Source organism: Thunnus albacares, chromosome 16 (genome assembly GCF_914725855.1).
Source record: "Thunnus albacares chromosome 16, fThuAlb1.1, whole genome shotgun sequence".
NCBI classification, from domain to species: Eukaryota; Metazoa; Chordata; class Actinopteri; order Scombriformes; family Scombridae; genus Thunnus; species Thunnus albacares.
The window spans coordinates 14,019,459-14,035,195 of NC_058121.1; the positions used below are offsets into that span (position 1 = coordinate 14,019,459).

A 15,737-nucleotide genomic window follows, 5' to 3' on the forward strand; every position below is an offset into this window, starting at 1 on the left:
AAGCGTGAAAAAAAAGATTATATACCATTTCAAGCCCTTGCAGCCTCTGACGTCAATTTAGTTCGTGAGAGTTCAGTGCTTAGGCCTTAAGGGGGATATTGGGAAGTCTCAGAAGACTGGGCCAGAAGTCTCTCTCAAGGAAAAGTCTCGCTCTGAAATCTCACAATAGGTGAGTTGTTGCAGGAAGACAACAGTGGAAATACGGGTGAGAGTTGGACAGAGGAGGGGTTTTTTTTATCTTTTCAATAACACTAAGCTACACTTTCTGTACTCAAACACAACAAACTCTTTCCGACACTATTCTTTCCAAATCTCATTCACATTTTCTTCATTCCTTCTCTCTTCCTTTTATTTCAATCTGGAAGCTGATTCAAAATGACTGACAGGGCTACTAATAGCTAATGCTATGGGAATATCACATATTCAAATGGAATGTTTAAAACCTCATCTGATTATTAACTGTGCATTGGTAGGCTACAAACTAACCCTTAGCTATAAAACAACAAAGTTATATATTCCATGGCTATCAGAAACTTTAAGAAAAACATAAAACAAGGTAATAATGAATGAATCAGTCTCTGCTGTGATAAAATCAACACCTGGGTTGTAATCCCATTTGTCTAGTGCCCTGCTGTCCACCTGGTCGCCATATCAAAAACTGTAGATTATATTAACAGGCTCAGAGTTAATTTAGTTAGGGTATTATCACAGTTTAATTAACTTACTAATGTTAGTCTGTTACTAACCTCAATCACATATGCATAAGAAGCTCCAGTCTGTTATAAATCTAGTATAACGAGTCCTCTTCCACGGAGCCTGTCATGTTGCACTGCCATGTTTCTATCTTTCTACAGTAGCCCAGAATGGACAAACCAAACACTGGCTCTAGAGAGGGCCTGTCGCATTTTTCGTGAGTTTCACAGTCACCGTAGGTTCTCCTGCAAACTTGGAAGGGGGGACAAGGGTATTTGGTTGGTTGCAACCTCACCATTAGATGCCACTAAATCTTACATACTGGTCCTTTAATGTAACTTGCATGCAAATAAATTATGAATTAACACAGGTCTACAAATCAAATGAAATGTCATAAAATAATAATAAAATAGTAACACACTAAAATACCGGTGCCTCCATCACCCAGATTGACAACCTGTGAATATGAGAGGGGGGAGATGAAGGAGTGGTCTGCTCATTGGCCACTACGCTAACACTTATGTGCATTCATGCACTACACAGTGATGACCCTTCCTTCTTTTATAATTACCTTGGTCAAGCAATGTGCAAGGAAGGATCAATTAAGGGAATTGTGATGTACCCATAGAGAAAGAAAGGAGAATGTGACTCCTGAAGAGGTTTGCTCATGGTTGTCTCTCACAAATCTCAGACAAAAGACAGAAATTGGGCAATGAAATCACTGAAAGCCAGCAGGCTAGCTAATCATTGATCAGGACTATGGTACACAGAAACAGAAACCCACTCAGACCACTTAAACATAAATGACCAAGCAAAGCAGAGAGCAAACAGAGGAGCTTAAGTAGACTGAACACAACAGGTGCAACCAATGATTAATCAACACAGGTGTAAACAGTCTAATTAACTCAAGACTGCTCAGTAGATAAAACTTAGTCAGAAAGAGAGAATAAAGCCCTGTGGGGCACAAATTATCTGCTTTCCATTGTGGTCTAAACCTCAGACGGGAGTCAATCCTCTCACACTGAGTGCAGCAGAAATTTCCCATAAAGTCCTGAAGATAGAGAGAAATCAGGATCAGACAGCATCTAACCCCTGACTGAACTGTTGCTCTGTACAAATGTTTGTTTGATCCTGTCAGGTTAACACTCACATTCTGTCTGGAGATACATTGATAGTGGTGGTATGATATGATACTCTATGATGTAATATGTAAGACATACAATGTAAGACATTGCAGTTCTGTGTGATATCTCCACTGGTGCAGGTTTAATTCATACTTTCAGTGCCCATTCATACGTTGTTTCATAGGCAGATAATGTTGTATTTACATCTTGACAACACTGTCCTTTACTGCCGTATCTTTCATTGATGACAATCTCTAGTGTCTTAGAAGAATGTTAAATGCAAATCAAAACTGCAAATTATTATTATTATTATTAATGCTTTTTTCAGTAACCTCTTCCTGTCATGGTGCAGTCAGACTGAAATTCGCTTCCCATTCATGTCTATGTGAAACAAGGCAAGCCATATTCACAAATTGACTCACCTCCTTCACTTTACACAGAGGGGAAATCGCAGGGTTCTTCAATGTCCAGCCGGTTTGAGAGAGGGGAGGGATTGACCTCTCATTCAGGAAATATTGTTTGTTTATTTTCTTGTTTTGTAACTGTTTTTAATTCACAACTTTGTGGGCTGTTAACATTAGCACGCTAGCCAACTAAGGTTGGCGATATGCAATCTGTTCTTATTGCCAACAAATTCCATGAAAAGACCAAAACACACAATTAATGATTCAGCTGACAGGTGTTGCCTGTGTAGCCAAAGCCTGGTAAACAATAGCTTATTCCTCTGTGCCATTGACCTCAATTGTTGTCCAAAAACTATTAAAAGTGCATAAATGAGCCACACAGTTGACCTGTGTGACATTTTCCCTCATTACCATGAACATGGACACTGTCGTTTATTTTGATTCAATCCGACATATAACATTCTGCTGCTGCAAATGCTCCCAAAAGCACCAAATGTGTAATAATTTGCAGCTGAAAATAATCCCCAACAAAGGTACTAGTTACTCTTGTTTTAGTACCATTTCCTAAAATATACAGTGCCCAACTATCTTGGGAAATTAGTGTTCAGGATCTGTTTTTAAAGATTTACATCTTCATTTGGTACAAATGGCCTTAGTGCTAAGAGCTGCAGACAAGGTCAGGAAGTCAGAAAGTTCAGAGAGACAGATTAACACACTGTTGGTTTTGGTGTTTTCATTGGATTTGTTGACAAGAAAAATACAGAGTTTACTTGCTTTAATCCTGTTTACTCTGTTTCTTTGCTGTCCCATGCACTGCAGGTAAGACAAGGTTATCAGCAAACAAATCTTCATGCGCTGTGCAGGGGAACAGGAAACCAGAGTTCACCATGTACCATACTGTATATCCTCTGCGTCACTGTTGTCATTGCTGTATGTGAGAAGACTTAGCTGTGTATTAAATTTTAGACTTGAAGGTATCTTGTATTTTTCTGCAGGAGGGAAACATCTGGTAGTGTATCTTTCCCCAGTGGAAGGTATGACTGCTTTCATGTGTTGTTTTTTGATCTGATGTGGAAAACTGGTCTCAGCAGGCAAGTCACAGGCATTAACAGGAAGGAACAGGAGGACTCCTTCCTTCTGCCTTAAAACCTGCTGCTATGACAGACAGCTGTACCCCTCCAGAGCGTAACAATTCAGCTGCAACCAATGTCAAGTTCATCAGATTAAACCCTTCACACTGTCCCAAGCCATTTTTCTCTCCGATAACATCTTTATAAGCACAATATTTCCCCCCCTTATGTATTGCTCACTATCTCACATCTAAACTCCAAATACTTTCATTGCTTACTGTAGGATAAATGTGTGTAATTTTACCACAACAGCAAAAAAAAAATCTGCACAAGCTTTAAAACCCTTTCACACCTGGGGTTTGATTGTTTTACAATTGATGTGGAAGTAAACAAAACAGCAAACTCAAGCATACTGTGTGAGAGCATTTTTAATTACTAAATATAGTTATATAGAAATTCATCAGGATGTTCCTTTATAATTTTTCAATAAAAATCAAGGTGCATGAAAATAATCTGCACATAAAAAGGAGGCAGATATTCAAAAACAGGAAAAACGGCTCAAGAGAGGCTGTTTGTGATAGTTTATAATAAAAAAAATCACACTTTAACAATATTCAAGCATTTAACAGTGCGTTGCTGTAAGAAGTTAAGCAGGTTTATCTTTAAAACCAACAGATCCAAACAAAAAATACACTTGTACAATACAGATAGATAGTATGGATTTTTTTTTTTCTTTCAGGCTTGTACAGATTGTAGCGTATAATTCAAGCCTTTATTCTCAGCTACCAAGCATTTGGACGGGTGTTTCATTCAGTGCAGAGTGTTAAAGTGATGATGTAATTAACACTTCCTCATCAGGCACCAAATCTCCCTGCACTGACTTTGGAAACAGAATGTCCTGACATCTTGTTTGAACACCTCCACATATTTTTGGATCAACGCCATACCACCTCAATTGTTGACGCTGTACAGAAACAGAGGAACAGAGGAAAAAGGTGGTGCCGTGCCATTCTACTGTAATTTAATCAAATCAAATTGCTTTGAAATGGGTTTTGTTTTTAGCCATGCTAGCGGTCTGACGGCCTACCACTTCCGTCCGATTGCCATGAAATTTGGTACACACATTCAAGTTCCCAAGAGGAAAAATTCAAATGACTTTGGTGATCCTTTGACTTTTCCTCTAGCAGCACAATGAGGTTAACATTTGTAGTTCAGAGGGAAATATCTCAACAACTAATGGATTGATTGTCATGAAATTTGCTCCACATATTCAAGTTCCCAAGAGGAAAAATTCAAATGATCCTTTGACTTTTCCTTGAGCGCCACCAGCAATTGACATTTTTGTTTCAGAGTGAAACTTTTGGATGGATTGCCATGAATCTTTGCACAAACATTCATGTCCTCCTCAGGATGAATCCTACATACTTTGATTATCCTCTAATGCCATCATGATGTTTAAACTTTCATTTTCTATTGATATATTTCAACAATAAGTTCTACTACTTGATGCATTGCCATGACATTTAGTTCAGACATTTATGTCCCAATTAGCATTAATTGCAAGGACTTTGGGGATCCTCTGACTTTTCCTTTAGCACCATCATCAGGTTGAAATTTTAATTATTCCAATATTTCAGTTTGCAAAACTAATAAATATTGTATCAGACTCCGCTGTACTTTGTGTTTTGCTAATTAGCACTAAACACTAAACTGAGATGTTAAACATTATAACCGCTACACATCAACATGCTAACATAATCATTGTGAGCATGGCAGCATGCTGATGTTAGCTTTGAGCTCAAAGCACTGCTACGATCACAGAGCCGCTAGCATGGCTGTAGACTTTTAGTCTTGTTTCAATGAAGAGATCAAACAAATTGGACATATGAAGACTTATTTTCACCAATTTAATGTCTAAATGCAGCAAACCAAAGGTGTGTATTCACCTCCCTATCATGGTTCTTAACAGCATATTATTTCTCAGGATCCAATGGCTGTAACTCTGTTTTGGATCAAATTGAGGTTAAGCAAAGCTTTGAGAAAGCCAATTCTAGCTCGCTAGAATGATTCTGGTTTGGATCCATATTTCGGTGACGTTGGCAACTCCTGTGGCCTTTGATCCTTAAACCTAAGAAGTTAGAAGTCACGGTCCCAACCAGAGAATTCCTCATCTGCCTTAGTCTGGTCATGAGGGAAACGATCAAAGTTGATGTAGCAGGGGCCCTGGAGGAGGAAAGATAACTTACTGTTGATTAAAGAACTATGGAAGAAGTTGATACATACAATCCTGTTAAATCATAACTAATTAACAATAGTTAGACGGTTTTACGTAGTCCTGAAAATCAATAAGGCTTAAAATTACACCACAAAAAACTTTCTCCAAGTGAACTTTGGTTCAGAAATCCTTAAACTACACAAGAATGAAATGCTTGGCTGGTGGTTTGACTTACCTTGCGTATGAGCCGGACTGTGGGAGGGTCGACCTGACCCATACGCAGCTTGTGCCAGTTCATATTGCTGAACCACCTGTGAAAAGATGAGGGAGATTATAGGTCAACGATAGAGAGAGTGGGAAATTACTGAAATTATTAATCCTAAAGTGAAAGGCTCCTTAGGCCTTCTCACCCATATCTTGGGTGAGAAGATCACTTATTTGTGACATGTTGCCATGGTTACCTATGATGCCGGACATCTTTGATTCCATTCTTAGTGTTACCTAACCTCTGACCTGGCCGAGGTCTGCAAACAAAAACACACAGCCAGAGGACACTTCCATTTTATTCATGAGATTCAACTTTTCAAGAAATTTGTATTCAAAAAGCATTTTTAAAATAACAGCACGCATCACAATACAGTGTAATGATTGGCACATATCCTCTATAATTCATGCTCTACACTGAGATAACTCAGCCCAATCCTCTGTATAAGTTTCACATGCATATTATATGATCCAGTTTTATTTTATGAATAAGTTATTCAGTCAAATAAATTTGAATGCACGTTATCAGTGTGAAAAAATTTAATCATAATGCAACAGTGAATATATTCCTCTCACCTGCACAGCTTACTAATGATGGACTTGGCTGCTTCACTCATGTAAGGAGGATACTTGAACACCCCATCCAAAATCTTGGGATAAATCTTCCCTGGCTCTGAACTTGAAAATGGAGGGCTGACAAGATGAAAAGAGAGAGCTTCAATCTCCAAAAATGGCTACAAAAATCAGTCAATCAGTTGCTGTTTGATTATCTGAACCTGTGAGTGCTGAAACTGAATTATGAAAAAAGAGACAAGGCTGTGTTTCACTTCTGCAGATGTCAGTCATATTTCCCTGCTGCCACCTACTGGTTAACATGGAAGCTTGACTCACTCATGTATTTGTCTGTTATCACCTAAAATCCTCCTTTTGCTGCAAAATTTACCAGTTTTGATCATATATTAATACAAACTCATGAGAAATGAACTCTATAAGACAGTAGCATGTGTCTTTTCCTCCAAACAGACAGGGAAAGTGAAAGATTAGGTCTTTTATAGTCAACAACTTATTTTATTAGTGTGAGTATAATACCTTCCTGCCAGTAGCTCAAAGATCAGGATGCCAAGGGACCAAAAGTCGACTGCAAAGTCATGTCCCTGGTTCTTGATGATCTCAGGGGCCATGTACTCAGGAGTACCGACAAATGAATAGGTTTTCTCACCACGCAACATCTCTTTAGCAAAGCCAAAGTCCACCTGCATGGAGACACACACACACAAAGGGAGGAATATTCAAATCATAGACATTATCATTTGCATAGAAGGAGCATCTGTAGGTGTAGCCTCTTGGTATGGAAATCCCTTTGTGAAAAAGCCAAAAACAAAAAACAAAAAAAACAGAAACACATGCTCAACACACATACATACAAATGACTCACCAGTTTGACGTAGCCCCTCACATCCATCATCAGGTTCTCAGGCTTCAGGTCTCTGTACATGATGTTCTTCTTATGCAGGTAGGCGTAGGCCTCCACCACACAGGCAGTGCAGAACGTAGCAATCGGCTCATCAAAACGCCCTCTGACAAAACAAGCACATAAGACATAAGAAGATAAACTACTGCTCTCTCCTTCTTCCACTTGCTTGCTTTCAAAACTTTTGTTACCTTCTGACACTTTCTATTGTTCTTTTCTTCTATCAGGCGAGTAACAACTCTTGGCAATTGAAGTTTGTTTTATGGTTGCAACTATAGATTGCTTTGGGTAACAGCGTCGGCTATAGTATATTTCTCTGTGTCGGATAGAGGCAGCAAGAGAACAATAGGTGCAACTTCAAGTTTCAAGTGGTGAACTCAAGATGTACCAATAAGAATGAATAAAAAATTAAACCAAAATAAATCCACCACAGAAACTTGAATAATTCCGCATCTCTATCCCACACATCACAGTATGACCTGAATGAATTTGTAAATTACTTAAAGCTTCAGAATGTCCCTATTTAAAGTGACTTCAGCATCAGTGGTTTTAACTATAACCCAACAGGTAATTAACTTTAGTGTTAGCTTGTTGTCCTTTGCTATTATCAGTATCATCTGTGTTGTGAAATTGTGCCCCCATAAAAACTGTTGACTCATGACACTCCTGATCTTGTGTAATGGTCCAACCCAACACCTTGTTTAAACAAGACAAATATCTACATTAGTGAATGAAAAACTCTTTTTTTTTTTTTTTGGCTGTGTTTTCTCACACTTCTTTGAGTTTGGTCCAGACCTCCCCACCAATACAGAACTCCATGACCATGTAGATGTATCGTGTGTCTTTGAAGGCTCCATAAAGCCTGAAGAAAGAGGAGAAAGAGAGAGTAAAAAACACACATATTCAAGTTCTCTGTTCTTTACACAGTGTAATTAAACAATTACAGTCAGCAACTTTGATGGCAGATACCTGACGATGAAGTCACACTGGATGGATTTAAGGATCTTCTTCTCAAACAGCATGTGCTCCTCCTGCCTCTTCATAACAATGTGCTTCTTGCTGACTCGCTTCATGGCATAATATTTCCCATGGTTCATTGTGGTCATCTTAGAATAGCAAAAAAGAAATATTGATCACTACTAAGTTATCAGAGCTAAATGTTCTAAAGGAAACATCACACACAGATAAAACATTTTGTAAAAGATTTGAAGTCAGTAATGATCTTTACTGGGTCAATGCCAAAACAAACACACTCACCAGCTCAACACGGCCAAACCCTCCAACTCCAAGAGTGACAGGGTCTCCTTGAAAACGACCTTCCTGGTACAGCGCAGGGACCAGGTCCTTAAACCTCAGAGTGGAGCTGGGACAAAGAGAGACACAGAAATTCCAGCCTAATGAGACTTATTTCATCTGAGATCCTAAAACTAATTTGTGTGATTCTTATTCTTATGTTTCATCTTTCACAGCTGCTCACCTCATCTTTGGAGCCTCTGGAGCCTTTGCCTCCTGCAGCACTTTAGAGCTTGTTGTAAAAACAAAATGAGAGTCAAAAAATGAGCAGGAGAGTCTATTACAATTACATTTAGACTACACTCTACACTCACAAGATGGTGGAAAAGAGCGATGATTATGAAATATTTTACAGTACGTACTCGTCAAAAAGCTCCAGATGCTCTATGGGAATTGTCTCCTCAAATACCCTGAAGAAAAAAAAGCATTTTAATCAATCTTTCTGTCAATCAGCAAATGGTAAATACACAACAGAAAGCAAACACAGTGCAAACAAAGTGACACTGACAGAGAACAGATACATTGGAGTAATTCAAGCATCTTTCTCTGCAGGACCAGCAGCCGTCACTGCAGAGTCTGACTAAACAGGACTATCACATTCATTTACACTCAGAATTCAATGTCGAGTCAAACTTACTCCTTGTCAATGGCGAAGCAGGTAACAGGGCCGTCGGCAGTGCAGGTGGCAGTTCTCAAGACCTCGCTGCAAGAGGGAAAACATTGCACATGTCAGCCCGGGAAAACAGGATGTCATTACTGTCAATATATATATTTGTCAAAACCTTGGCATGGAAAAGTATTTTTTAAATTGAGAGGAAACTTTGTATTAGCACCTGAAGTCAGTCACAGCTTTACCTGCTTTACAGTATGTTTTGCTTTGCTGCAACAGATTGGCATATCTTTATGATCATGGCAGCTGATTTGTTGATATACATGCTTTTCCAGCACATAGTTATATGTTGATACAGAAAAGTAACTTCTCCCAAAGAGGTGAGAAATATTGCATATTAATTAATTTGTTGATTTGTAAGCTGCACAATTCAGAAACTTGCTAATAAAATAAAGCTGACTTATATCCAACAATTTAAAGGCAAACAAACACTATGTGGATGAAATTTGATTTGTAATAAAAAGACAATATCAAACCAATGTTTTTATGTAATTATACTTTTTTTTCTTTTTTGTTTTTGTTCAGTACTTCAGACACACACAATGACCAGCTACAACTTTACTACAGAAGATTAATTTGTAAGAGTTGACAAATATAAGAAAGCAAGTTTTGCTATTTCTACCCAAATAATAATAATAAGAGGTTTCTACGTCTGTGTAATCTATGTACATTTTCGAGATTCTGCTCAGTGCGACGGCAGAGTGATTTAATTTTCTTTACTGACTGCACATTTAAAGATAATCGGTAGGTTGCACAACCGGACTGTCAAAGATGACAGCAGCCGGGGACAGTGCACAGAGCAGTGGATGTTGCACAAGGCTCTCGCAAATGTCCTCAGGCATGTGTGGCGTTGCCATGGTTACCGTATGAGGGCCTGTTCCCCGAAATGTTCCCCTTTTCCCATCCTACGAATCTGCTTCTGTTGCCCATTCACGTTCTTTGTCACCAGGACCTGATGGGGTACAACACACATGAGAAGGAGAGAAAGAGAATGAGTGCATATAAATATATATACTATATATGTATATACTCATACACAGGCTAGTATTAAATTTAAATATGAGTTTGTGCACACAGTAGGTACAATATTACCTCTCCTTTGAGGATGATGTAGAATGTGTTTCCCTCTGATCCTTCTCGAACTATAACATCTTTGTCCTGGTACTTCACCTGGAAAAAACAAGAAGAAAAGAGGCAAGAATATAAAGATCAGGTATCATTTGTTTATACTGAAATTATAGTTTGTTCCTGGATGCTGAGATTCAAAATATCAACATTTTAGGAACTTAAAAAACATGATAGCCATTCATGTTTGAGTTTATTCAATGTGTATTCATTTTATTAATGATTTGTATCAAATGATAGTGATTTGTAACACTCGACATTCACAATGGGACATGTAAGTACTCACCTCCTCCATGGAGTCAATGATTTTGGACAACTGGACATCATTCAGGTCCTTCAGAGTACGAGAGCTGTGACAGCATGAAAATATAGCAGCAGAGTTAGAAATATGAGGTGTTATAAGTGCCAACACTGCTATGGCAGGGCGACATGAAAGTTAACAACCAAACCAAGATATTAAAGCTAGCTGAAGAGATCTGTTCTGTCACTCAGGCTGTAAACTTACGTCTTCAAGAAGCCCATGAGCTGCTCCCGTTTCTTCTTGGACTTGTTAGCTATGATGGTCCTGTAAGTCTGTCGCTCCATACACCACAGACGCACCAGTGTCTTCGCTGCATGAGCAAAAGTGGTAAAAGCTTAAGTTAAGCCTGTAAAGTCTGGTACTTTCATTAGTAAAGACTATACAAGAATGTTATTGACAGTGAAAACCTCTCACATCCAGTTACCCCTGACCTACTGGGGCCCTGAGCAGAAATTCTATTTATAATTGAATTGAGGTTTTTTTTGTTTTTTTTTAATAAAGTGTAGAAAAGGGTACACTTTTTAGACCCTTTTCTATATCCACATTGCATTCAGTGCACTCAACATCTGTTTCCTTCTAAAATCTTAGAGAGGCTAGGCCTCTGCTGATCTCAGGTCTGCTTTGGCTCTTTGTTATTAGGTGCCAGGCCTCCTCATGACTCTACTGACAGGTAGCTGAAGCTCCAGCAGTAGATTTACAAGAGGTAGAACATCCCTGGACCCTTTATGTTTCTCTCTGTTGGAGTAGGATGTTGCTTTCAACCATCGCTGACAGCTATATGCTGGGCTGAGGTCCCCACGGCACCTCATTAATCACACTTTAACATGGTGTTCAAAATCCTCTTGCATGAAGATAAAGAATCCTATCATAACATCTGCACATAGCAACAGGAGGCATCATTACAGGGGCTGACCTTTGACTGTTGCTGTCCGTTTGCAGTTGTACAGGATGGCCAACTCCCCAAACACATCACCTCTGGTTAGGGTTCGGAGGTTCCGGCCTGCCTGGGTGACACAGAGCTCACCAGCTTGAAAGAGGGACAAACAGAAAATAAAGATTTTTGTTACATATTTCTATTCCAATTTGTTTTTCATATCAAAATAGAAAGCCTTAGAACATCTCTCAGTTTGAAATGCAAAGAAACTGAAGCACATGCACACAGAAAGACACACATTAACATACACATACACTGTGTCCCCACCTGCCACTATGTACATGCTGTCTCCTTCAACGCCCTCTTTAATGACTTCATCTCCGGGGCTGAAGTCAGACGCCACTAAGAGATCCACCATCATGGCTGTTTGCTCTTCGTCGAGGCGGCTCAGGAAGTCATTCTTCTGGATGGCTTTGACGATCAGACTCGTCTCACTGGTAACAGAAGGTGATTTAAGGTCAGTTTAATTCTTGGGGGGCTTCCATGCAATATGTAAAGGTATTTGGCATGTTATTAAGAGTCAGTTAGACCAGAAAAACCGCAATGAGAAAGCCAAAATCCTGTTTTACCTTTTTTTAATCTAATAAAATGTACTGAAATGGGATTGTTATCTCGTCAGCACTGATTACTAACCTGACAGTTTTCTTGACCCTGGTGCTTGTAATTTCCAGGGTCTCAGGGATTGGTTCAGGAGCGATGACAGCCGCGCGACTTGTCCTGACCTCCGGTTCATTACCGCTCTGGGAGGGAAAATCTGAAACAGACAAACAGGGGGAACACAAATGATGGGTTAGCTAAATGGCTGCCATGTTTCAGCTGAATGTTATATCAAATATCCCCTCTATCAGGTGTCTATGCCCTTGGTGCCTCTTACCATGATCAGGATAATCACCCTGCAGCTCCTGCAAAAGTTTTTCTTTCTCCTGGAGTCGTTGCTCTGCGAGGATGAATCCAGATAAATATGTTTAGTGAGCAAAACACCACCAAGAACATCTTAATTTTGTGTTGCACTTCCTCTAATTTCTCTCCTTCATGGCAGACATGGATGAAAATGTCACAAAACTGCAGCAGGAACATGCATTAATGTGATTTTAAAAAAATATATATTGTTGTACACACCCAACTCTTTGTTTTGCCTCTGCAGCTCCTGGTTAATCAGACATTGCTTATCTAGCTGCTGCCTCAGGTCCTCTAGTTGCTTCTCCATGCCTATAATAGAAAAAATACAGTAAAATAAAGATTTATGGGAGAAATGAAGAAGAAGAGAGACAGATACACTGCAGCACAACTATGCATCTGCACACAAAACCCCAGATATCATATTCAAACTGTATGTAACTATGCAGACTGTTTCTTTAATGTTACAACGTCACAATCTTTTTCACAAGGCACTGAACTCCACTCCACTGCCTGCACACAGCCCCGCTGAATAATGCAGACTAATGATGGACAATCAACAAGGTGCTTTCTGAACGCTGTCACACCCTGCCAGCTTTTCCTAAAGATCTATTACTGTTCCCAAGACTGACAATGACAGAAAATCTGTCAAAATCATAAAAAAAGACTTCATCAATGGTTGCCTTTTTGCAGGCTGAGATATTATGTATATGGTTTTGTTATCTCTGCATGTAGAATAATGCGCAACATTTACAATTGCTGCTCTATAATTAAGTGTTTGACTGTTGGGAATTGAGCATCCAATAAAAGTTAATATCTCTTTATCCAGGTGATCTGTTGACAAAAGCCCTGATAACAATTTTCATTTTGCTGTTAAAGGAAAGATGTTCCTGTTGATTGGCCAAACATTACAGTCAATACAAATACAAGGCCACTGGTTAACCCATCAATTCACTAAACACACACATCCATTCCTGTGAAGTCACAGTCGGACGAGCTGTTTGCCTACGATCGCCGTGTCCATCACGTGACCCTAGCCACCACCACTCCTTCACCCTGAACATTGGACAGCTCTGAGATTAGACATGATGTTAAAGCGAATCATAAAATCACGGCGCAATAAGCCATCAAACTGTAACAGGGAGAAATATAAAATGGCTCCTGTTCCACTGTTAAAGAGGACCGTGTCTTTGATGCAGTGGTGGACAGAAGGTGATACTGACAAGGAGTGGGATAAGAAGCTTCAAAAACACCTTTAGATTATTCCCTGTCACCTAAATTGGATATGATATTTTCCATTGCACCGATGATTTATAATCAAAGGACTGAGATGATAACCTTCAGCGCATAATACAAAGCTGCAGTGCTAAGAGTTAATAGGGCCTGTGTCACAGGAAAGACAAAGCTTTGACGGTCATTAAAATTTCACAGGGAGCGTAATGGCAACAAAAAATATGTTACTACATGTTGCCTTGAGGGTGTTTTATTAACCTTTCAAATTCAAACACAGAGAGCAGTGCACAAACACAATTTGTAGGCTTTCTTGGAACTTGCAGCTATAAAGCAAGACAAGTGGCATGATAACCTTTAGTGGCTGCTGGTCAACATTTAATGAAAGGAAAACAACTCTTAGTTTAACTCTGCGCCTTCAGCCTGGGGTGTCTGGGATTGAAACAGGAATCCCGAATGTAGTAGTGCTGGCTGTGTATTGGCTGTATGGTTTGTTTATTTTCAGATTTTCCTTTTTTTCCATCAGATAAAATGGTAGAAAAGCCATAACCCTCTCTTTATGTAGCCTCTTAATGACTGTTATGTTAGACAGATGTTACCTGCAGTTGATTTTTGCTCACAATCTTGACAAAAAAAGAGACAAACTATTTGTGTCTGACTTTCATCTGCACAGTTGGAACATGATGCCAGACTGATCACCATTATACTGATACAGCCAGCATACTGTATACTCCATACTGCCTCATAGCTAATGCATGGCCATGTGTAACTACAGTTGAATTCTCATAAAAGATACAAACCTGCATGGGAAAACATCTGTCTGTGCTCTCTCATTGCATAATAAGATTTTTAGCACTGGTAAAATCATGTTTTTACTTATAAGGTTTATAAGCCTTTAAAGCAAAGAATCTGTACTTTAAACACACCGAGCCACATGACAAATTTGGGGTCTGGAGCGCAGACTTAGAAATACAGCTGTCATGACTTACAACTTTCAAAAAGACACTATGACATGTAAGAGTCACACTCACCTGCGGACTCTGTGTGGATCAGGAGAGAAGATGAGTGTGTGTCCAGCCTATAAAGGCCGCATGGATCATAGGAGCCAAATAATCACCCTGAATTGCTTACAATATCCACTTTCAGCTGTAGAGAAGTATACGCTGTGTGTACAATTTCTGCAACCTGCTTGACCCCAGACTGACTACAGACTGGACACACCTGATCATATAAAAACATGCAGTCTTCAGTCTCTCTAGCATTACTTCTTCTTCTTCTTCTTCTTCTTCCTCTGCACCCACCCGCTCACACTTTCTCAGCTCACATCGCCATGTCTGTTCTCAGCTTTTACTATTTTTACTTCTCTCTCTGTCTCTCTCTGTCTCTCTTCCTCTCTCTCTCTCTCTCTCTCTCAATCTTTCCTTCTCTTTCTCTATCTGTCAATCTCAGCAGCTCTGGTGTTGAATCATTAACCATAACCTGAGGCTCCTCCCATCACACCAGATAGAGGAATACAGAATAGAAGGAGGAGGAGGAAGAGGATAGACTGGAGAGAAAGCTGAAGTTGAGGTGTAAAAATCATGCTCAGCTGACATAATGCACAGCTTTTAATGGCATTTTATTTAGGATTATGATGGTGTACTTATATAATGTGTGTATTGCTGGTTTTTACAATGAAAGACAGTGATTTCTGTGACATTTAGCAATGATATATAATTTCCTGTTGACATAGAAAACAGTTACCTGAGGAAATACAGTGGAGGCTGAAGTAAAGTCATTGTAAAAGATGACAAAAAAAGGGAAAGTGATATGAAGAGAAAATGAGAGGAATAAAAGCAACAAAGAAATTATTTAAATATTTTCTCAAATGCTTTCTTCCACCTTCTTCTACCGAGATATTTTTGTAAACTACAAAGAAAAAAAGGTTCCGTTTTTGAACACAATCTCTTGCCGGATCATAGTGAGGGCCAAGTTTCCTCTGAGAGTCACATTCACACACTTAAAAGCTAGAGTTGAGGGGAATTATCAAAGCTGAGGGCAACCAGA

At 39.2% G+C, this 15,737-nt stretch overlaps 1 protein-coding gene across 1 annotated transcript; it reads right to left on the reverse strand.

The window, feature by feature from the left end:
• Positions 1–4,931: 4,931 nt before the first annotated feature.
• Positions 4,932–15,057, reverse strand: prkg3 (protein kinase cGMP-dependent 3). The gene is made up of 22 exons (XM_044329571.1): positions 14,723–15,057; positions 12,684–12,773; positions 12,439–12,501; positions 12,198–12,318; positions 11,832–11,998; positions 11,544–11,657; positions 10,835–10,940; positions 10,616–10,679; positions 10,297–10,374; positions 10,068–10,156; positions 9,172–9,237; positions 8,897–8,944; positions 8,719–8,766; positions 8,499–8,604; positions 8,211–8,347; positions 8,014–8,103; positions 7,206–7,347; positions 6,860–7,023; positions 6,347–6,463; positions 5,968–6,030; positions 5,742–5,817; positions 4,932–5,514 (listed from the first exon to the last, which is right to left on the reverse strand). Exons 2-22 carry the CDS (start codon positions 12,769–12,771, stop codon positions 5,428–5,430), a joined length of 2,034 nt encoding a protein of 677 aa, XP_044185506.1. The 5' UTR covers positions 12,772–12,773; positions 14,723–15,057; the 3' UTR covers positions 4,932–5,427.
• Positions 15,058–15,737: the final 680 nt, after the last annotated feature.